The 21845-nt window shown below is 48.2% G+C and overlaps 1 protein-coding gene across 1 annotated transcript in view; it reads left to right on the top strand.

Annotated features, from left to right (window-relative positions):
- The window catches only part of CTNNA1 (catenin alpha 1), a 120139-nt gene extending 99060 nt beyond the window's left edge, over nucleotides 1-21079 (top strand). Inside the window, exons 12-18 of the mRNA XM_082291379.1 lie at nucleotides 4700-4900; nucleotides 5971-6122; nucleotides 8790-8900; nucleotides 10368-10549; nucleotides 11281-11386; nucleotides 17143-17277; nucleotides 19948-21079. Of these exons, the coding sequence (XP_082147505.1) occupies nucleotides 4700-4900; nucleotides 5971-6122; nucleotides 8790-8900; nucleotides 10368-10549; nucleotides 11281-11386; nucleotides 17143-17277; nucleotides 19948-20235 (1175 nt within the window). The 3' untranslated portion in view covers nucleotides 20236-21079. The remainder of the gene's footprint in view (nucleotides 1-4699; nucleotides 4901-5970; nucleotides 6123-8789; nucleotides 8901-10367; nucleotides 10550-11280; nucleotides 11387-17142; nucleotides 17278-19947) is intronic.
- Nucleotides 21080-21845: the final 766 nt, after the last annotated feature.

Genomic DNA, 21845 nt, shown 5'->3' with positions numbered 1-21845 from the left:
TAAAAATAATGGGGGCATTTTTATTTCCACATCCTTTAATTGTGCTCTAGTCAGAGGACACGGAGATGTAGCCACATGAATTGTGTCTGCAATAGTGTTCACAAATCACCACTGCAAGCTGGGATTCTAATTTCTGTGGTGCAAGCAGCTTTGGGCTTGCTGTCCTAAAACCCCCAGTTGTAAAGAGAGATTTCACAGAAGGATGTGTGGAGTGAGAAGTACCAGGTGAACATGGTTAGAAAATGTTGATGAAAAATTAAGATCCTGAATTAGGAGACCGTATTTTTTATATTATTAAAAAAGAGAGAACAGTAAAATAAACAAAACAAACAAAAGGCCAAGTAGTGTTCCTGTGATGAGTCACCTGCATTGTCATCCACATTGTATTGTGGTTCCCTGGGTTCTGACTAAAAATCCTCTTTGCAGTGAGTGAGCATAAACTTCGTGGGCAATTGAGTATCTGAGCCTGTTTCTGGGCAAGTCTGTTCAGAGGGAATTGTGTGCTGAAGTTGGAGGCTCAAGGAAAAGCTGTGAGTCCATGCAAACACAGCCTGTGGGGAGCTGCCAAAGGGCATCTCCCTGGCAGCTGTGCCCCCACAGGGGTCAGCCACTGAACTGAGGGCTCTGCATCCCCGTGCAGGACATTTGAGGAATGGAGCTCTGCTGTGGGAGCTCTGCTCCTCAGCTCGTGGTGTGGGCCCAGTGCTGGGCTGTGCTGAAGAGCTCCAAGCTGCTTTTTAGGACTGAAGACACCACAAGCAGGAAGTTGCATCACTCAGTAAAATCACTTTCCTTCCCTTGTAGCCCAGGTGTAGAACCACAAGACTCAAGTGAGTTGTGGGCAGGACAATCCCATCTTCTGCAGGGATGCAGGTTAGAGCAGAAGTGGGGGTTTTGGTTAAATAACCAAGTCTGTTGCATGGCTGTACTCTCAAGAGCTTGGCAGTAAGCAGAGAAGGTTTCTTTCCTGGGGTGGTGGCAGGTTGACTCAGGAGAGTTCACCTGGAGTGAGTGCTCACCACCCACAATGGAGCCAAGGAAGTGTAGTTGGAGACAACTCCAGACATTCAAGTGCATTCAGTAATTATTTATGTGTGTTATCGAAGAGATGGTAGAAAAATATTAAAGCAATAAATACTCTTTTAAATATTATTTGTTTGAACTTTGATAAATGTTTCCCATATAAATGCCACAGCTCCAATTCATCTGCTAAAAGTCTGAACTTCTCTTTGGATAAAGTCGTGGCGGATATGATTTATGTCGAGTGCTGTTTGGGGTTATTAGGATGTTTGTATCAGTTACTAACTGGGATGGAAGCAGAATTTAAAGGAGTTCTTGTGAGTGCATGAGTGTGTGCATATATAAATATGTATATAAGCATCCCACATTCCTGCCGTGTGGTGTGCTGAAGGCTTCACCATGCAGCATATGCTACAGAACTGTATCAATTACCCACAAGTGAAGGCATGATGAAAGAGATGCTGGGTTTAGGTAACAGCAGAACATCACAGAAGAAGGATCCTTCAGTGCACAGTGCTGCAGGTGAGCTTGCAGGTGACAGCATTTCTGTAGGTACAGCAGCAGAAGGGCCCTGTTGAGCTAGGGCAGGGTCTGGGGGAGGCTCACTGTCAGGATGGAGATGGATGGCACAGGAGCCCTGTAGCCTAGAGATGTCTGTGTGCTCCCAGCCATGAGTGATGTGCAGCTCAGGGAGCTCCAGCATCAGAGGTGCTATCTCCTGAACAGTCCTTGACAGATTTTTCTCATTTAAGCTGGTGTTAGTTGTTCTTTCGACCATTATAAACTGCTGGCACCTCCATCATCCTGTGCAAAATTCACAGCTGAAGTGTGCTCCGTGTGAAGAACCTCCTTGTTTTGCACTGTCGCCTCTTTGCTTCATTTGATGCCCCTACTTGTACTAGAAGATGGTGAAGAGGTTATTTCCCCCCTCTCTCTCTTCATGCTGTTTGCAGACGTGCAGAGTTCTGCCATACACTTCGTCATTCATCGCTTTCCTGACTGCAGAGTCTTTGCCTGTTTCATTATTCCACATTTCAAAGCTCTACCGTACCTTCTGTAATTCTTATCCCTCTTATCAGTGCCTTCCCTAAGCACTCTGGGTGTGTTGGTGTGCCCACTATCTCTGTTCTTTAGAGCACTTGCTGATAGCACCGTGTAATTGTCAAATTCAATGTTCTGAAATTACCTGAATCTCTTTTGAAACCTTCTTAGAGAACCATTCCATTTGCTGCCTTCTGTTCCTCTGCTGCTGACAGAGGTTTATGCCAGAGATTGCCCATCTCAGTGGAACTGTTTTTTCAGAAGAGCCTCCCAGTGAATATTTCCAGGATGAACACTGTGTTTACACGGGTGTGATTGCTCCAGTGTTTGCTCCCTGTGCCAGCACTGCTGCCTGGCCTGGCTCCTGCAGTGCCCCTTGGCAGCAGAGGCTCAGCATGGAAATAGTTCTGAGACCTTCCCCAGGAGATGCAGCAGAGAAGCACAGTTGTGTTTATGAATCTGTGGCTTCATCTCCCGACTGTTGCTCTTTGATTTTGATCTCCTGTAGCCCTCAGATGTCCTCACAGACTGCTGGGGTTGTTTGGAAAAGGATTTCTTAATCCTTTAATGTGGAGGTGGGTGGAGGTGGAAGGTGTTTGGTGGGCGTGGATTGAGGATTGACAGTCGTGGGTGACTTTTTATTCTGTAGCTTTTCACAATTTAATGTATTTCCTTGTTTGGTCTGAAAATAATTTCTATGGAAAAAATGCCTTTCCTCTTCCCTTGCTGCTCAACCACACCATTTTCCCTGTAGCTATTTTGGTGGGGCAAGATCTCTTTGCTGTTGTCTGTGCTGTGTTCTGTTGCTGTGGGATGTTTCTCCTGCTCAGCAGGAGGACAGGGGGGTTCTAATGTGGGACAATCTACTCCCATTCCCAGAGGTGCTGGTGGTGAACCTGTGCTCCGTGTGCCAGTAGGGTGGGGAGCACTGGGTGTATTTACAAGAACTCAGCACAGTGTCAGATCTTACCTGTTATCATCCAGCTGGAGAATATCACCAGAGCAGAGAGACCTGACAGTCCTGCACTTCCCTGGGCCCTTTGCAAGCTGCCCTGTGGGTTATCTCCCTCTAGAAGGGACTTTCTGGCCACTTCACATCTGCAAAAGGCATTAAATGATCAGCAGACATTTAAATATTCACCTTCATTTTGTCCATGCCTTTTATTAAAGTTCGGATAATCCAAAGAGGCTTTTAAATGGTCTGTGGCTTAATTTATTCATTTAGGAATTGAAGCAATAAACAGTCTGTGTTTTGGCCTGGCGCCGAAGCTTTTTCTTTGGGCTCTTGCAGCTCCCAGGGCTGTCTCTGCTTTAAATACCCTCTGTGCCCGCTGTGGCTCCTGTGCCTGCTCACTGACTTGTCAAATCACTAATGAACCTGCTCTTCCCTCTCTCAGGGCCACATTCTGCCCTCAGCTGAACCTGTTCAGGCTGAGTTGCTTCAGAGGGATTTCACAAGTTTAATTTTTGTCCAGGTTACTTACAGAAGTCTCGCAATATTGCACCTGGCTCTGTTAATTTTATGTAAATCAGGTGTAACTTCCCGCAGCAATCCTTTCAGGCGGTTCCTTCCAGATCCTCTCCCAGCCAACTCTGTGAGCTTCTTGTCTCTACAAACTCTTGCAAAATGGCTCTTTTACTACCTGCAGAGGGAATAAAAGCCACTTGCACGGGTTGGCAGTGTAGAATGAGTAAGTCAATGGTAATTAACACTGGAAACTATTTTAAGTGACAGAGCAGAAATGTTTCCAAGTTGCTTTCTTACCAAGCAGCCCAAATGCTGGTGTTAGATGATGATATCGAAGCATTGGTCTTGATTCATTAAAGACTCTCCAACGTTTGGAAGTCTCTAATAACAGTTTGGGAGATCTTTAGGGTAGGTTTCCCCAAATAAGGATCCCAACTTCTTTAGGCATCTTCAGAAATCTCTTAGAGAGTTTTACCCATTTTGGGCTTCTTGGATTTGATGAATGGGGAAAATATCTCTTTACAAAACCAGCAAATGTATATTTAAAAAGCAAATTGCAAACAGAGGTCTTGCCTTTGTTTTATTTTTGTTTTCTGAACAGTCAGTGAGTGCTGTGTGGCTGGAATGCTTTCCACATTATTCACTGCATACATTATGTGTCTCAGATGGGAATGGGCGACTGACAGTGTAATGAGCTCTGATGGAACGTGTGTGGCTGTAGGAAAACACTCTGGAGGAAGCTGGAAACGTGCACCAAGTGTCTGTTGGAGTGTTGAGGGGAGTAGGTGTGGTGCTGAGGGGGAGTGCCCATTGCCCCACGTGCAATAACAGGGGAGTGGTTTGCAGGTATTTGGAATAAGGGCTGGGGCAGTCCAGGGGAGGAATATGGAAAGAAACCAGGGGAGAACTCAGCAGAACTCAGCTTTCCTGTTGGTAAAATCGAGTACAAACAGGGGCAGGACGTGTGGAGGCCAGTTGGTGGATGGACTGATGGCTTTTTGACCTTCTGGAGAAGAGCAGCTCTTTGCTGGTTGTGGTAACCTTCAGATTCATGCTTGGCAGCATCTCCGTGGAGCTTTTATAGAGCAGGTCCCACCCTGAGCAGCTGCAATGCTGATGACTGTGACAGAAAAGACGTTACCATCTAAATCCTCCTTCTTTTACCACCAGAGAACCACATTTTAGAAGATGTAAACAAGTGTGTCATTGCTCTCCAAGAAAAAGATGTGGATGGCTTAGACCGCACGGCCGGAGCGATCCGGGGCCGCGCCGCTCGGGTCATTCACGTGGTCACCTCGGAGATGGACAACTACGAACCTGGAGTCTACACCGAGAAGGTGCTGGAAGCAACCAAGTTACTGTCCAACACAGGTAAGGGTCGCTTACTCCCAGGAGCCCTGAGCTCCTGTTGCCTGAAGGCGTGTGGGCAGCTGGGTACCAGCGTACCTGTGAAACCTGTTAAAGACTCACTTTGCTGGAATGCAAATTAGTGGGAGTTGTTTGCAAAGCTGTTTCAAAGTGAGAAGTGTGATTTTGCTGTGTTGACTGGCCTGAAGCTCAGGGGTGCACAAGGTGTCCCTGAGCATGCTCGCTGTCATGGACTGGGCTGTGGGAAGCAAAAACACCAGGAATGAGTCCCAGACGTGAGTGAAGGCTTGAAAGTTGAGCTCTGCTCGTGCTGCAGTATTGCACCAGGCCCTGCAGCTGTTCAGGGTCCAGAAGGAAGATCACATTCCCCCAGCAGAATAAATTTGGGGTAATAATTAGGGTAAATCTTGTAAAGTAGCTTTACAGCTGTTGAAAGAGCATTGTAGGTTGTGGTGCCCCACATATAAACACCGAATGAGGGTGTTCCCTGTGAACTACCTGCTGACACCCCTACAGGTGAGGGGTGATTCGAGTTGCTTCAGTGCCAGCCACTAGCTGCTGGTTTTGCTTTAATTACTTTGATGAAGAATCAAGGGTGACACTGAAGAAACAGCAGACTCTTAACTGGTTCTGGCGTGTTCTTCCTGGGGCACCATGAGTCACCAAAATGCAGCAGTGCAATCTGCCCCCTTCCAGTGCTTCTTAAACGTGAGCTTCCTGATGGTAGTATGACTTTTTTTTCCCCAAAAAATGATGTACTTCTGCAGGGAACATCAAACAAACAATCAGTATTTTATCCCATCGTTTTTAAGGGCTTCCCCGGGTGTTTTCCTTGTCCACTAGAAGGGTGTGATGAACTTTTCGCTGTCCAAGGGGAAAACACCAAATACCAGCAGAGTAAGCAGAAACAGAGGTGGATTAAGACTTCAGCTCCTGTAAGAAATGTTGTGATTTCAGTGGAAGGACTGCACAGCTTCCAGGATAGTTAGGAGCAAGGCACTCGCGAGGGTTCCAGGAGGGGGAAGCAGGGTGGCTCTGGGGTGGGACTGACTGGCTGTGTGCTCTGAGTTCAGTCATGCCACGCTTCACGGAGCAAGTGGAAGCTGCAGTGGAAGCCCTGAGCTCCGACCCTGCCCAGCCCATGGATGAGAACGAGTTCATCGACGCCTCCCGGCTGGTGTACGACGGCATCCGGGACATCAGGAAAGCCGTGCTGATGATCCGGGTGAGCAGAACTTCCCCCAGCAGCTTCCCGCTTTCCCTGCCGCTGTTGAACTGACAGCCATCAGGATAATGGGGAGCAGACAGCAGAAGATTTTCATTTAGCTCCTATTAACATTCAGAGTCTTAAAATCGCTGTGGAGCACTGGAGCAGTACGTTTGGATTCAGATTCATTAACCAGATCTGAGCATCGATGATGGCCCGAGTTGTGATGCTAAATACCCTTCACGCATCTTTTGTAATCTCGTGGTAATGCCTGGCTCGTTAATGTGCTAAAATCAGTGACCTTTGAGTTAACAACAGCAAATTAATTCAGAACTATAGATGCTTGTTGATGGTTTGAGAGCTTAGAAATAAAACCTAATGGCTCTTCATTAAGTAAATTTGGAGAATTGATGTTAGTTAGTCAAAAGGAAGCTGAGATGAGTTTAGTCTGCAGTTCCTAAAGCATGTAATTTGTTAATTGGCTAACCTGGGTACACAGGGGCAGCTCACAGAGGCCTTGTCTCCTCTGTGCTTGCTGTTTCAGGTGCAGTGGGTGTGACTTGGAAGCCCAAATTTCTGGTAGGTCAGAAGGGCTCCTGCAGTTGGTTGAAGGGATGCAGAAAAGGAAGTTCTGGTTGAAGCTGATCCGTGGACCTATTTCTTGGATATTAGTGGGGCAAAAATTGGCAGGAGCCAGACACAACAAAGACAAATAGAGGGGGTTTATTCCTTTTTTTTTCTTTTCCTTGTATTCCTTTGACTCTGAGAAACTGCCTGTGGTCAGAGTGGTGACCATGGCAGATGCAGCTTGTGATCAGTAAATCAAGGATGTACAGCCCCAGAAGAGACGTGATTACAGTAACCATTGCAACAGCATCTTCCGTGTGTGCTGCTTAAAGCAAATGATCAGATGAGAAACCAGGAGAAAAGCTGACAACCACATATGTGCTCCCCACGGAATTTTTTTCAGACGAGCTCAGGATTTATAGACAGCCAGTGTTAGATGAAGATATCAGTGCCTTCCCGCTATGCAGACAAACGGCTGTGATTCCCCCCCTGCTGAAGCCCTTGTTATTCAGGACAGGGAGCACGGCTGCCAATCCCAGTCGGCAGCAATCATCCAGGCTGGCAGTGCCAGGAGCGCTGACGCTTCCCCTGTGCCACGCTCCAGTGTCAGGGAGCCACAGCTCCGCTGCCAGCAGCCAACAGCAGCTCCCTGGCGATACAGTGGCCACCTAGAAAGAAGTTAAAATGCTAGCATTTGTGGTCCAGAGGGTTTATTTTGGTATAAAAGAGCCATCCAAGTGGACATTCCAGGGTTTTCCAGGGCTTGGTGTAACCCCCTCACAGAGGCTCATTCACTTCAGCTTTGTCCAGGGGCTCTTGCTCTTTACAGGGACCAGCAGGAAAAGCCACTGCAGCACCTCATTTCTGTGTTTATGCAGGGTATTTCAAAACTACCATCTCACTCTATCTGTATGTATTGAAGAGAAGCTCTCCCTCCTTCCCTGCTGCCCAGGCCCGTCACCCCAGAGGAGTCTCTGCCCTTGGTGGCACTTGAAAGGCAGAGTTACACTTCGTGTGTCCCTGAGCTTTGGGAGGGATGGGCAGAGGAGACTCACAGACAGTTTGTAAACATACAGCAGAACTGTCTTTATTTTTTTTCATTTTTTAAATATTGATACACTGAGCTACTTCCTAGTGTGTGTCCCTCTGCTGATTTTGTGGATATACCCTGTTCTCCAGGGCCTGGAGAGGAGGCTGGAATACCCAAAGCCTTGATTGTCACCCTGCTCACCTTTGCTTTTTGGCAACTATTGTGCATGTCCATCTCTGTTTTCACTGTATCACAAAGTGTCTGTACTGGAAGACAAGTCTGTGAAATCCAAATCATAGGAGAGAAATGTAAAGAACAGGGACCTTATTTGCATCTTATCTGTTAATCACAATTTATTGCATTTATCAGTGAAGTTCTTTGTTGACCCAGCTCTGGAGAATTGTCATAAAGTACCACTTTAGCAAAGATGTAGTATTTTGACAAACATGCTGTTTAAACTTGATAAGCTTTATAAAAAGTTTGCCAGCTACAGACTGGCAGTAGCAAAAATAAATCCTAGGCAAGCAGGAACTAGGTCAGATGTGTTTAGCCTACGGCATAAAAGCTGGCCCTTACTAGCTAAAATTTTTCAGCTTTTCCTGAGGGATAAGGATAAATTTTGAGATATTTTATCTGTTGTTAATTTAGTCAATGCTTTGATTCATAATTGTGCTGAAGACACTGTCTGTGCTTCTGAACCAGCCTTTAGAGCTGTGTGTAATTCCAGCTTCAGAATCTCAAGTGAAGCTTTTACATTTAATCAAGTTGCAAAAACGCTGTTCGTTTTGCAAGAACATTTTTTTGTCTTTCAGATGCTGAGTGCATTAATGTCCTGACAAATCTCAGCTGTTCAGTTACTGCTGTGTGATTTTGGGGATCCCTATGGTGTTTAACAGGAGCAGTCAAGCACATAAAATCACACATGTTCAGAGCTGGATACAGTCCCTCTATTTACCTTTTTGTTGAAAACATGAAATAATTTTTACCTCCACTGATTTCCATTCTCTCTACTTGAAATACAATATTCTTGTTGATTTGCAGAGCCATGTAATCTGTAGTTTGACTCTGAGTGAATGCTTTTTCCTCAGACTCCTGAAGAGCTGGATGATTCCGACTTTGAGACCGAGGACTTCGATGTGCGAAGCAGAACCAGTATCCAGACTGAGGATGATCAGCTCATTGCTGGACAGAGTGCGAGGGTAAGGCAGAACCCTGAGCATTATAAAAGTGTGACCTGCCTTCAAGCAACACTTCAGCTTGCTTTGAAAACCCAGGTTTAATTTGGGGGGGATGGTGATAAAAATGCTGGATCAGAAAACTGGCATTCTTTGTTTCCAGTATTCTTCTGAAAAGGAGGTTGAGTGAAATGCACTTGGTCTGATGGATGTGAGAAATGTCTGTGGTTTATTTTGGGTGTTCTGAGAGATCAAAATCCTTTTAGTACCAACAAACTGCTTCACATTTTGATATCACAGACACCGTAGTCGGGTGAGCTCCTGCAGGGAGGTACAGGGCAGATCATTCCATTGGATTAATGTTACTTCCAACAGACAAATACTAACTTTATGAGCAAAAAATCTTCACAAAATGTTTCCTCACACACCTGCTGGTGTGTGTTTGCTCACTGAGCATTTGTCAAGACAACGTTGAGAGGAACTCAGAAATGAAATAATTTCATCTAACTGCATTTCCTATGACTTAAAAATGAAAGCATTGATAGGCAATATATAATCATTAAGAGGTGAAACCCTAAAATCAGTGCACTGAAGGAAGACCAGGCCTTACCTATTGCTTTTATTTGACACGGCCCCTCTGGATCAATAACAATTTACACTCTTGGGAAAGGGCCATGGCAGATTTTTTGTGGGGGCTCTTCCTGCCAAGCAAGAAGTAGCCAGACCTTATTTATCAAACTTCTGCCACGTTGGCTTGGGAATTACACTAACTGAGAGTATTTTTATGCTCCCCTCCCTTGCACAAGCACTTTCTGTGCCTGGACCCTCATGCCCTTCCATTTAAATGCAGACATTGCTCATTGGCCTCTCAGCACAGCTGCTGCCAGAGGATTTTTAGTACCAAAGGCTCCTTTTTGCCTGCTCCTGGAGGCATCTGTGCTCCCAGTATTTATGAAGGCAAGGGCATGGAGTCTTACTCAGGCTGTAAACCCAGGCTGAGAGATTTTATTTGGGAGTAAGCACATACCCTTTATTTTCACTTGCTCTTTCCTCAGCAGACATGTTTCAAAAGAGTACAGCTAGCTTTTTGCAGGGAAGACACTGGTAATATTTCTTATTATCCTCAATACCCAAGTGGAACTTAATTTTAAAATGTTGAAATTTTCTATGAAAGACAAGTCCTCCTTCTTCATGCAGTTTTATTTTGAGGGATGGTAATATGTGGCAAATTTGTTTGGAGTCTTAACAGCTTTATCATGCAAAGGCCCATATTTTAAGTGTCAACTTGTCTTTCTGGGCACTTTTTCTTAAAAAAAGAATATAAACTTCGATTCAAAATGGAAGCAAATGGCTCTGTAAAGCCTCTAGGTAGAGGATTGCTATTAAAGTTTTATCCCACATCTACATGACTGAAATTGGTTATTAGTGAAATGTTCCAAAAAGCCTCTACAGGGCAGCAGGAGGCCACGTGAGAAAACTCTTCTCTTCCAGGCTATCATGGCTCAGCTCCCTCAAGAGCAGAAAGCCAAGATTGCTGAGCAGGTCGCCAGCTTCCAGGAGGAAAAGAGTAAATTGGATGCTGAAGTGTCAAAATGGGATGACAGTGGCAATGACATCATTGTCCTGGCCAAACAGATGTGTATGATCATGATGGAAATGACAGACTTCACCAGGTGAGGCTTTTTAATTTGTGCTCACTCCGAGCTCTCCGGGCTGCTGGGCTTTCAGTGAGACACGGTGCAAGTTCTCCTAAGAGCCTTACTTCTTCTAATTTCCTTTAAATGGTGCCCTGTTACAGCCTGCACATGAGCTGGGGAGATGCATTATTGTGCAGTGGCTGGGTGGTAATAACTGCTTAAATTGATCTACAGATACACAGCAGTTATTGCCTGTCTTTCTTCCTTTCTTAAGGGTGATTCTTGTCCCCAGGAATATATATGTATTTGCTCAGTTCTTTACAGCATTAAATTCTGTGGGCTTTTCAATATTGCCATACTACAGGAATAGTTCCTAGCACAGTTATTTGCAGAGGAAAAAGAGGCTTTTTGATGCCTTTTGAAATTAATTTACCAGATTTTATATAACACTATTTTTTAAACTTCATGTTCCATTCCATAAAAATTGCAAATCCGTCTTCTAAAATGTTATCTCTTATCATCATTAGGTTGCTCAGGGCAGTAAAATTTAAGATGTTTTTATTCCTAGATTTAAGCTAAATATGGGGAGGAGCCGAAAGGGGGAAACTCTTGAAAATGAAGGTGCTGTAATGGCTGCTCCTGCCTCTTCCTGCCCTTGGGGTGAGGAGTCACTGCCAGCACCGTGTGGAACAGAATGAGAAAAGGGATGTAGAGTTCACTGCTGTGGTTTTCTGGTGCTAGGAAGGAGCCTCTGCTCTGTTTTGCAGGGGCAAGGGTCCACTGAAGAACACGTCAGATGTGATTAGTGCAGCCAAGAAGATCGCAGAGGCTGGGTCAAGGATGGACAAGCTGGGCCGGACCATTGCTGACCATGTAAGTCACAGTCCCATAAGCCTCCAGCACCAAGGAGCAATAGCAGATCTTTCAGATCTGCAGGCATGAGGAACAGATGAAAATGTGTTTGGGTTTTGGGGTGTTTTAACTGATTTTCCAGATCTGCTGCTAGAAAATTCTAGCCTGTTCTTTCCGGCTGCTCTCGTGCCTCCCTGAGCTGTGTCACATCTGAGCGTGGCCAGCAGTGGCACAGCAGCTCCTTGGCTGGCATCAGGCACCTGGCATTTTGTGCCAGCCCTGCTTCAGGTCACGTAGAGCCAGGGCAGTGGCTGTGCTGAGCAGGAGCCAGGCTGGGCTCATGTCACACCCAGAGCACTCCTGGTGCTCCCCAAAGCACAGACTGCAGGGACAGCACCTGCACAATCACACCTGGCCTGTTGCACAACCTTTAATACTGGTTTTGAGGCAGCTTTTTAGTATTAACAATTTTCAGATGCCCCACAGACTGAGTGGGGAGGTGTTCAAAGCTCTCTGGTGGTTTTCTCCCTGTCCAGTCAGAGCTGATGAAGATTTGGAGCAAGGCCTGCAGTGACCTGAGCGTGGCTGTGCTGTCCCAGTATTTGGAAGGAATTCTTCCAGGATTGAATGAGCATGGCCAGCTCAGGGATTTATTTATGCAATGCCTGTCCTGAGCCATTTAGAAACTGGGCCAAGCAAGAGCACCTCTGGCCTCAGCCCACACCCAAATGGCAGGGAAACATTGACATTAGTAATAATATTCCACCTTCAAGAGAGACTCTGAAATGCAGGGAGGTTAAGTCTGAGATCATGGACTAAACTTTGTTTTCTCCAGCTGTCACTTGCTTTCCAGGCCTTTCCAGGATGGAAATTTCTACTGCAAGGTTCTAACTGAACCCGTGTCACTTTGGAAGTAAATCATTGCAGTGCAGGACTCTCTCTTAATGCTGCATCCAGGGGTGCTTGTCTACACCCTCCTTTATTAATGATGCAGTGAGAAATGTTCAATGGGGAGATAAATTTGAGAAGTGTTTTTTCAAATGGGTCTCCTTGCTGTAGCACTTTGATAGCCTTGTTTCTGCAAGAACCAGGTGTGCTGCTGATGTAGGTAAATGAAGCAAGGAGCAGTTTGTGTTAGAGGTCTCCGGGGAGCTTGGGCTGAAGGTTTACACTCCTTTTTATTTTTTTTTAAATTCACATGTTTTATGCAAAGTTAGTATATGGTTTTCTGTACCAAGCCATTTCAAAATATAAAAGAAAACTAAATGGCTCCTTTTAGTAGCCGTAAGGTCCTTAAAAATGTAACAGATTAAGCACATGTTTGAAGATAAATACGAGCAGCACTGTACAGTTAGTCATTTTGACAAGAATATAGCTTTTTCCTGACTCCATACTCTGCTAATACTTCGAGCCTGCATATTTCATTAGCTGTGCTTCCATACTCTTTGGAAACATGTTCATGTGGCACGGTGTGACAGCTACAGAGCAGGAGCAGCTCCGAGCCCCGATCCCTGCTGTGCCTGCTCGGGGCCGGGAGCCCCCGGAGGGGTTTGTGTCCTGTGTGCTGGGGGACACCACAGCCCTGACCCCTCGTGTCCCTGTGCCAGGGGCTCCCAGCTCTGCCATCACATTCCTCTGGAACCCCAAGAGCTGCTATCCCAGGAATTCCGTGTCTGTTGGGAAGAGTCCTGCCATCAGCCGCGGGTTCTCCCCAAGGTTTCCATCCCTCACTCCAAGCAGCTGCTGCTTGCTGGGAATAGGGGAATATGAAGCAGTTATGAGCACAACACAAATGACAATGATTTGCAGCAAGACAAGGGTTCTCTCTATTATTTATTTCTTCAGTGTCGAAACACCTACAAAGCTGAAGAACATTTCTGTTGCTTTTTTCCTTTCCTAGTGGTGGGAGGCTGAGGCTACATCAGTTCTGATCATTCAGTGAGAAGTAGCTGGGGGTGAGGGTAGGAGTTGCCCCACTTCCCAGTAAAAGGTGCCAGCAGCCTCTTGCTGGGGAGACTGGTCCCTGGCTGGGGGGGCTGGCGTGGGGACCTTGGGCACAGGCGGTGGCAGCTGCTGGCACACATGGTCAGTGCCTGTCCTGCCAGGGAGCTGCCTCCCCAAAACAGCTGCTGCAGCTCCTGCTGGGCCCAGCTGGCACCCAGGGCTGGGGGGTGTTTATTGGGAATTCCTGGTGCAGCAGGGAGGAAGAAACTCTGCAGTTCCTGGCTCTCCCCTACAGCCTGTGGGGATGGGCTGTCTCCATCAGCACACACCACCAGGGCTCTGCTGTCTTCCCTGCCCCTTTTCTTGGCAAAAAGAGAGAAAAGGGTGATTCTGCTTCTCTGCAGGCTCAGCTGTGGCAGCAGGAACCGAATGTGGGGGATGTTTGCAGTGTCCAGGACGGAGCCTGGATTTGACCTGGAGCAGCCAGCTTAGCTTCTGCCAGTAACCTTCACTGGGTCTGTGGCAGCAGCTCAGTCTGGGTGGTTGGGGAAGCTGGAGTGTCCCCCAACATGTTCATTTCCATCTACACTGCACTCCCTGCTGGGCTCTACAGATGGGGGTTGTGGCTGTGGGTTAATACAATAATGTCATCATTCTTGATCAGTGATAAAATTGTTGCCTTTTGGGTTTTTTGATTTTTATCTGAATGCTCCTGCCTAGGAAAGGACAGGGCTCCTGCAGGCACCCGCAGAGCCTTTTGTTGATGCTCTTTTTTATCTTGTGTTACATCTCCATTTAAACCTCATCTGTCTTTGAGCTGAGTCCTCGATTCTGCCCGCAGAAATAGCACACACAGGAGAGGATGTGGGTTTCAACTCACATCATATTGATGCACACAACCCAGTGATGATTCCTATTCCACGAAGGTTTTGCTGCCTTCCTCGGCTGTTGGTGATCATGCAGCAGCCTCCTGCCTGAAGAGTCTTTCCTTGAACAGTTTCCACAGCCCCACAGAGTAGCTGGAATTGTTGAGCCATCCCTCTGACATGCTGTACTGGGCATTTGTCAGCCCTCAAGCCCCTCCACTGCTGTGCTGCTCACTTGCTGTGTTAGATGAGCTCTTTGGGAGATGGAGAGCAGTTTCCAAAATGGTAATTTGAACTTTTCATTAGCTCTTTGGCCAGGGCTGTTTGTGGACTTGCTCTAAAACATTCTTGTACCACTGACTAATATTGATTAGCTTAAAAAATTAACCTGCAAGCTTTGCTGCTTCGTTAGGCAGTGCTTCACTGCTCTGATGGAAGCCATGTGCCCACGTTGAGAGCTGCAGTTACTTTGGGTGTTCCATCATTTTCCTTGGGACTCAGAAGGTGGTTTTATGTCTGTTGGTGGGGTCAGATGCCCATAAAGCCACACAGATCTCCAAACTGATGTGCTTGTGCCAGCGTGGCCCCAGTCCCTGTGCAGTGCCCATGTGTGTGTGAGCTGTGTGCCCATCACTGCAGCACCTGAGCTACCTCTGCTCAGCACAGAGACCACTTTGGCTCACAAAAACCACTCGGTCTGGCCCTGGAAAAAACCAAATGTATGTGTTAGCTACACTCACCCTCACTGCAGAGGGAAATGCCTGTTCTGGCAGATCAGGTGCTGTTGGGAAGGAAATGCTCCATGTGAGTGGGACTCTGTTTGCACATCCCTGTGTGTGCACCACGATCTGCTCTGGTGCCTCTTTCAGACAGGGAAAAGAGTTCGTGCTTCCATCTCACAGCTAAGGAGGGGTCTGCAGGGAGAATTAGGGCTCAGACCCTGCTGCTGACAGCCAGGAGGAGACTTTTACCTGAAAGAGGAGGAGAGGCTGCGTGGCCAAAGCAACAAACCTCAGCTGGAGTGAAGCATTAAGTAATGAAGTGGTGCCACATTGAAGATTAATCTTCCAGTCATGCCATGTCCATTATGAATCTTCATCAGATGGTCCATTGCACAGGATCAGGGTCTTAGGTGAAATGGGATTTTGCTGTGAACAGGGGTGTGTGAAAAGGAGCTCTTAAATCACTCTGGATGGGGTACAGCTGTCTGGAAGGCTGGAGGTCACTGCAGGGTGTGCCTGTAGTCCTGTCCCTGGGTAATGCCAGGTGAATTCCACTGCTACCACTGAAATAATGCTGGGTACAGGGCAGCCTGCCTTAGAGCACAGAATAACGATCAGTGTGAGTCTGATGGTGGGTTTGTCCAGGAGGCCTGTGGATGCTGGGTGGGAAGATGAGATATGAGTGGCCATTTCAGTGGAACAAAGAGCAGGAGCTCTCTGTGGGGTACAGCAAGTGATGCTTCTCTCGGGTTCAGAGCAGGGCTTAAGCAACAGGGGGTGTGACACAGTGTGATGTACCTCACATGGATGTGAAGCTGTGTGTGCTCTGTGTGTGTGTGAACACCCAGCTCTCATCCCCTGCTCTGGCCAGAAATGCTCCTGCAGCAGCAAAGGGTCCTCCCCTGCAGGCCCCAGGGCACGGCCTGTAGGACTGGGACAGCCCCCAGCCCTGCTGCAGTCCTGCCATTGGGAATACACCCACACTGGGGTCTCAGACACTGCTTGCAGCAGCACCAGCCATGTCTGGAGGGCTGAGCTTGCCTGGGTGTTGCCCGGCCAGGAGCTGTTTGGTGCCCACACTGGTCATGGCAGCTGCAGGTGCCCCGATGGCACTGGGCACAGGGACAGGAGTGTGGCACAGGTGCCACTGGGATTGTTCCACAGCAGCACCAGAGCCTGGTGGGCAAAGGGGCTGTGGAGGTGAGTGTGTGCCAGCTGCTTTATTCACTCGTCCTCAGGCAGCCGTGGGGTGCCCCTGGGGCTGAGGTGGCCCATGGGGGACCTGCTGCTGGCACCCCACTGCTGCTGCTCCCAAAGGGGCAGCAGGGCTGGCATGGGCAGCAAAACCCTTCCCCCAGCCCTTTTGTCTCACAGAGCCTGCTCTGGACTGTAGCTGCCCCTCAGCTGGGCTCCTCTCTGGTCTGGAAATCCAGCCTGAGCCTGGCTCATCTGTGGCTCATCCATCATTTCACTGCTCAGCAAAGCCAGGGGTGGCCCTTCAGTTCTGTCCTGGAAAATGGCACCTTCCCAAACTGCACAGCAGCCCCGCAGAGGGGCTCCTGCAGAGCCCTTTGTGCAAAGCTGGAAAAGTTACCTTTATCTTATGGATGAGTGCTGCAGCAAGCACCTTAAAAATGTCATTTTGTGCCTGGAGAGGAACCTGGTTTCCCCACTGCTACAAAATGGGAGCAGAAGTCAGGAAAATCTGTTTGCTGCATGTCATTGAGTAGCTGTTGGGTTTATCATTTCTGAGCTTGGAATACTTAAGATTGAGCACTGAGGGAGGAATTGGTAACATCTGCTAGTTGCAGCTTGAGATCCTGGGTGTCAAACCATTGCTGCTGTGTCCTGCACAGTAGGGGAAGGACCTTTTACAGCTGACAAACCAGCTCTGGGGAGGGTAAAAAGTCCTCCTCCTCTTTCTCCTCCTTCTCTTCTTCCTTCTCTTCCTCCTCTTCCTCCTCCTTCTCTTCTTCCTTCTCTTCCTCCTCTTCCTCCTCCCTGGGAGGGCTGCTGAAGGGCAGCTGGAAGGAGTCCAGCAGCCTGTCCAGTGCCACCCCTGTTTATGGCTCCTGGGTTTTAGATGCCTTTCATGCTGCTCTGCTGTCTCCAACCCCAGCGTTCCAGGCAGGGCAGTGCTCTCCCAGCCCATTCCCTGCTCCAGGGGGAGCTGCCTGCTTTGTCCCTCTGGCTCCTGCCCCAGCTGTGGTGCTGCAGAGCCAGACGTGCCCTCTGTTGCCCGCAGTGCCCGGACTCGGCGTGCAAGCAGGACCTGCTGGCCTACCTGCAGCGCATCGCGCTCTACTGCCACCAGCTCAACATCTGCAGCAAGGTGAAGGCCGAGGTGCAGAACCTGGGCGGGGAGCTCGTCGTCTCCGGGGTACGTATGGCACACGCCTGCCTCGGGCAGCTTTGCTTCCACAGGCAACTGCTATTCCAAGCTGAGCTTTTATGTTAAACACCACAGAATGTAGACAGGAGATGCTGGAGCGTTCAGAGTTTTAATGTATGCAGAGTTTGCGTTGCTGCCTCATTCTGGGGAGGAACGCTTGCTGTGAAAATACAGACTTCACATTTCCTTACTCAACAGTGTTTGTAGACAGATTCACTTCACCTCTGTGTAATCTGTTTTCCAGACTGCTTTTCACTGTTAGTGAGGTTAAATCACTTTATCAGCCCAGCTATACCTACCCCACGTCTCTGCACAGCCTTGGAACATGCTGGGGTCCTGCAATGCTCCAGAGATGTTAATATTTCAGGATAGCTGTGCCCTGAAGAGTGCAGGGATTTTTAGTGGCTGCTCTGGTTTCTGACAGCTGGAAGCTGCCCTAGGCCAGCCTGCTTCCTTATTCCAGCCATTACTTTGCAAATAATTTTTTCACTGTAGTTCATGAAATGCTTCCTCCTAAGAGGATTCTGTATGATGGGTATTTGGGGGGAGGGAAGAGGAGCTAAATTCTTAATTTCTTCTGGCATACTCTTCCTTGCCCTGCACAGGCACGTTTGGTCACTGGTGCCTTTGCCCAGCCATGTCAAGACTGAGGAAGGTTTGAAGAAGGGACAGAATTGGGTGATAGTCCAGTATTGCTCCTTGAATCCTTAACACCAAATGGAAAAAACACATTCTGCCATTCTGATACCACAGAATCACAGAATGGTTTGGACTGGAAGGGACCTTAAAGCCCATCCAATCCCACCATGGGCAGGGACACCTCCCACTGTCCCAGGCTGCTCCAAGCCCTGTCCAGCCTGGCCTTGGACACTGCCAAGGATCCAGGGGCAGCCACAGCTGCTCTGGGCACCCTGTACCACTGATATTTTCCAGTGAAACTGTTTGATAAACTTATTTTGCTTAAACTTATTAGCACAGTTGCTTAAACTTATTAGCACAGGTTTCTCCCCAAAAACCAGGGAGAGCTGTGGAAGGAGAGCTTTGGGGCAGCAGCAGCTGGGGGAGGTCTGCAATAGATATCCCTGCCCAAGCTGAGCCCATCTGGGAGTGATGGGACTGTGCTGCCCCTCCTGCTGCTGCCAGCCCCCCCTGCTTCCTTTCCAGCCCCCAGAGCCGCTCCAGGGGCTGTGGTGGGACGTGCTGCTGGGTGCTGCTGTTCCTGTCCTGGGAGCTGGGAGGCTGAAGGCATCGTGCTGTCAAAGCAGGAGATGTGTTACTATGCAGCAGTACGTACTCCAGGGCTTCAGTGCAGTTACTCAGTGTCTCCAGGATTTACATCCCCTCTGCCATAAATTAGTTATAGAACAGCCTGCCATCTGTAGTCTGATCTCCTGGTTTTATCCTTCTCCTCGAGCCTGTCCACCAGGGCTGAGTGTTGCCAGCAGCAGTGTTAAGCTCCGTGGGATAATCAGATGAAGATCTCAGCCAGTGCAGAGACATCACCTGTCAGAAGGACGATTCTGTGCAGTGTTAACACCCTGCCCATGGAGCAGAGTGCTGTGAGAGCAGAGCCAGGCCTGGGCGGGCAGCGCTGGCACCTGCACAGTCTCAGTTCATTCACAAAAGCACCTCCCTGCTCTCCTGGTGTTTAATGATTCCTCCTGCTGTGGGGATTCATGCAAACAGTCCAGGGCAGTGGCAGTGGTTTCCAGGCTACTGAGGAGGAGGGCAGAGCACAGGGGTTTGCTGGAGGATCCGAGGTGCCGTGGTGGCACTCGGGGCACAGCAGGGTAGAAGGGAGGGGACAGTCCCCCAGAAAAGCCACCAGCCCCTGCCTGGCTGGGTTTGCTGCTGGACAAGCCACGGCTTCGAGCTTTTCCCCAGAACCTTCCTTAGAGGTCTGTAACAGCAGGGTTTGAGTTTCTAGAGGCAGCTGAGCTCTTGTGGAAGCTCAGCAGAGGTGCTGAACCCCTGCCCCAGTTCAAACCCTGCCCTGGACCAAACCCTGCCCCAGATCAAACCCTGTCCCAGACCATTTGGCCTTGAAAAGCTGGGGATCCCACCCAGGGCAGGACACTGGCCGCTGCAGAAGGGGGTCCCAGCTGAGGCCACCACAGTGCTCCTCCCTCTCTTTTCCCCCCGGCCCTGGTCTCAGCTCTTTGTCCCTGCTGTGCCCTACAGCTTTGACAAATTCATGTTTATCCTTGTTTTGATGCTCTTGTAAATCAGGAACCAGCTGGGAAAGGGCTCCAGGCCTGGCTGGTGATGCAGTTGTGTTCCTTCCTTCCCAATACAACTTAGTATTCTAGGGCAATTTAAATGTTTATTATCAGTGATTAAGATACTACTACAGCTTTATTAATTTCATTAGAGAATAAGCAACTGTTAAAGCTTAGTCACAAAAGCAAAGGGCAGAATACAAATCATTCCCATCACCATTAATATGGAAAATGCAGATGGGGAAAACCCTGCTTTTCTGTTGGTGGCAAAGTCAGGTTTGTAACCACTGAGTGTCCAAAGAAAAATCCTGCCTCAAACTGGCAGCCTCAGGTTTCAAAGGACAAATACAAATCAGTTACACGAATCTGTTCCAAGTGGTTCTGCCCCCCAGGCCTGTTGTGTTTTCAGTGGTGTGTAACTGTGTGTGCCCCTTGGCAGGTGGACAGTGCCATGTCCCTGATCCAGGCAGCCAAGAACCTGATGAACGCCGTGGTGCAGACGGTCAAGGCCTCCTACGTGGCTTCCACCAAGTACCAGAAGTCCCAGGGCATGGCCTCCCTCAACCTCCCGGCCGTCTCCTGGAAGATGAAGGCTCCGGAGAAGAAACCCCTGGTCAAGAGGGAGAAACAGGACGAGACCCAGACTAAAATCAAGAGGGCATCCCAGAAGAAGCATGTGAACCCCGTGCAGGCCCTCAGCGAGTTCAAAGCCATGGAGAGTATTTAGAGGAGGGCTCTGGCTCAGGGGTGTTTTTCTCTAGCCCACTACTGCTACTTCCAGAACTCTACTTTTAATACCCTAAGGATTTTTCAAAAATTTACTATTCCTCCAAATGTATTTACTTAATATAATTTTGATAACTTTGTTTAGATTACCTGGGGAGATACTCAAATTGCTAAGTCCTATCAGTATATCTTCAGCCTGCAGAAGTGTGGTAATTTAGATGGCCTTTAGATTACAGGGGTGGATTTCTAGCTGGAAACTGTTTTTTATAATCGTGCTTTAAATGGAAGATTCTATAACCAAAGAGGATTTTACAGTAACACTAACGGTTAACACTAATACTGGATCCTGCTACTCAGAGACTCAGTTTATCATGGTGATCAAGAGAGAAAAATTAGATATTTTACTAAAAAAAAAAAGATTAATGGAAGTATTGTGTGTGATAGTGTATCTCTGCTGTGGGGTGGAGAGGGAGCAAGCTCAGAGGAGTTTGAAAATGCAGCAGGCACCGGCTGTGTGACCACAGCTGGAAAACAGCTGGAAAGAAACGATACACCCGTGCCTGGGCTGGGCTTTGCTGAGGATCATGTTTGGAGCTGGGCTCGGTGGTGCCTTGGGGCTGTGATGCTGCTTTTCCTGAGCCCTCGGGGTGCTTCCCTTGTGCTCCTGGCACTTCTCCCTCCGGAGGGCTCCGCTGCCGGGGGAGCTCCCGGGGCCAATCGCTGCGGAAACATCCCCCGGTGTGGGCGGCCGATCGCTCCTGTGTGACACGGACGGGAATTTCAATGCCTGGTTACAAATTACTAATGTATTTTGCTGCGGGACACTAATAAAGTTGCTTTTCCCAGCTGCTGTATTGTGGTGCTGTGAATGGCGCGGGCCCAGCCCGCCCCTCGCCCCCCCCCCGCCATTCAGATGCAAATCAGCTTTGTGCTCATTCCTCATAATTGCTCTGCATCCCGCCTTGGGCTTCCAGAGGCACCCAGGAAATCGTGTTTGCTCAGGCTGCAATTTAGACTGTACATTATTTGTGATAACTATAGCTACAAGGTATAATTTCGCTGTCTTATTTAAATTTTATGAATTTCAGCGTGTTTCACACGTCCCAGTCGAGTCGGGTGCAGGGAAGCGGTGCCTGCACGGGGCAGCACCGCGGTGCCTGTTCCTGTGGAGCCTCCACCGAACTGGAAAAGCCTGGGCTGGAGTCAGTGTCTAAACTGCAGCTCCATTTTAGAGCTGAGCCTTGGCACTGGAATGTTAGAATTTATTTATCTCAATCAGCTCATAATTTACTGTATTAAGGTTATTGCTGTCATGTTACTGTAATGCTGATCAGAATTAAGCTAAATAGTTGTGGGGATATTTTTGCCAAATGTATTGTGTTTTCAAGCATTTTAGCCTCTTGAGTACAGCTATTAAACAGTGGAATTATAGGCTGTTTTCATACACCCTGAACATGTAAACAGGCTCGGAGGGGGAGCTGTGCTCCTCCACTGCCATTTGGGGGTTAACAGAACAGAGAGGCTGTAGGTCTTTTATAGATCATTATTAACGGAATTTATACAATATGGGGTTTTATTCTCCTGTATTGTCTTAGAGGTGACATTCCTTGG

The sequence above is a fragment of the Coloeus monedula genome (assembly GCF_965178545.1).
Source record: "Coloeus monedula genome assembly, chromosome: 15".
Lineage (NCBI taxonomy): Eukaryota > Metazoa > Chordata > Aves > Passeriformes > Corvidae > Coloeus > Coloeus monedula.
Note: the sequence above shows the minus strand (reverse complement) of the source record. Positions and strands in the feature narration are given on the sequence as shown.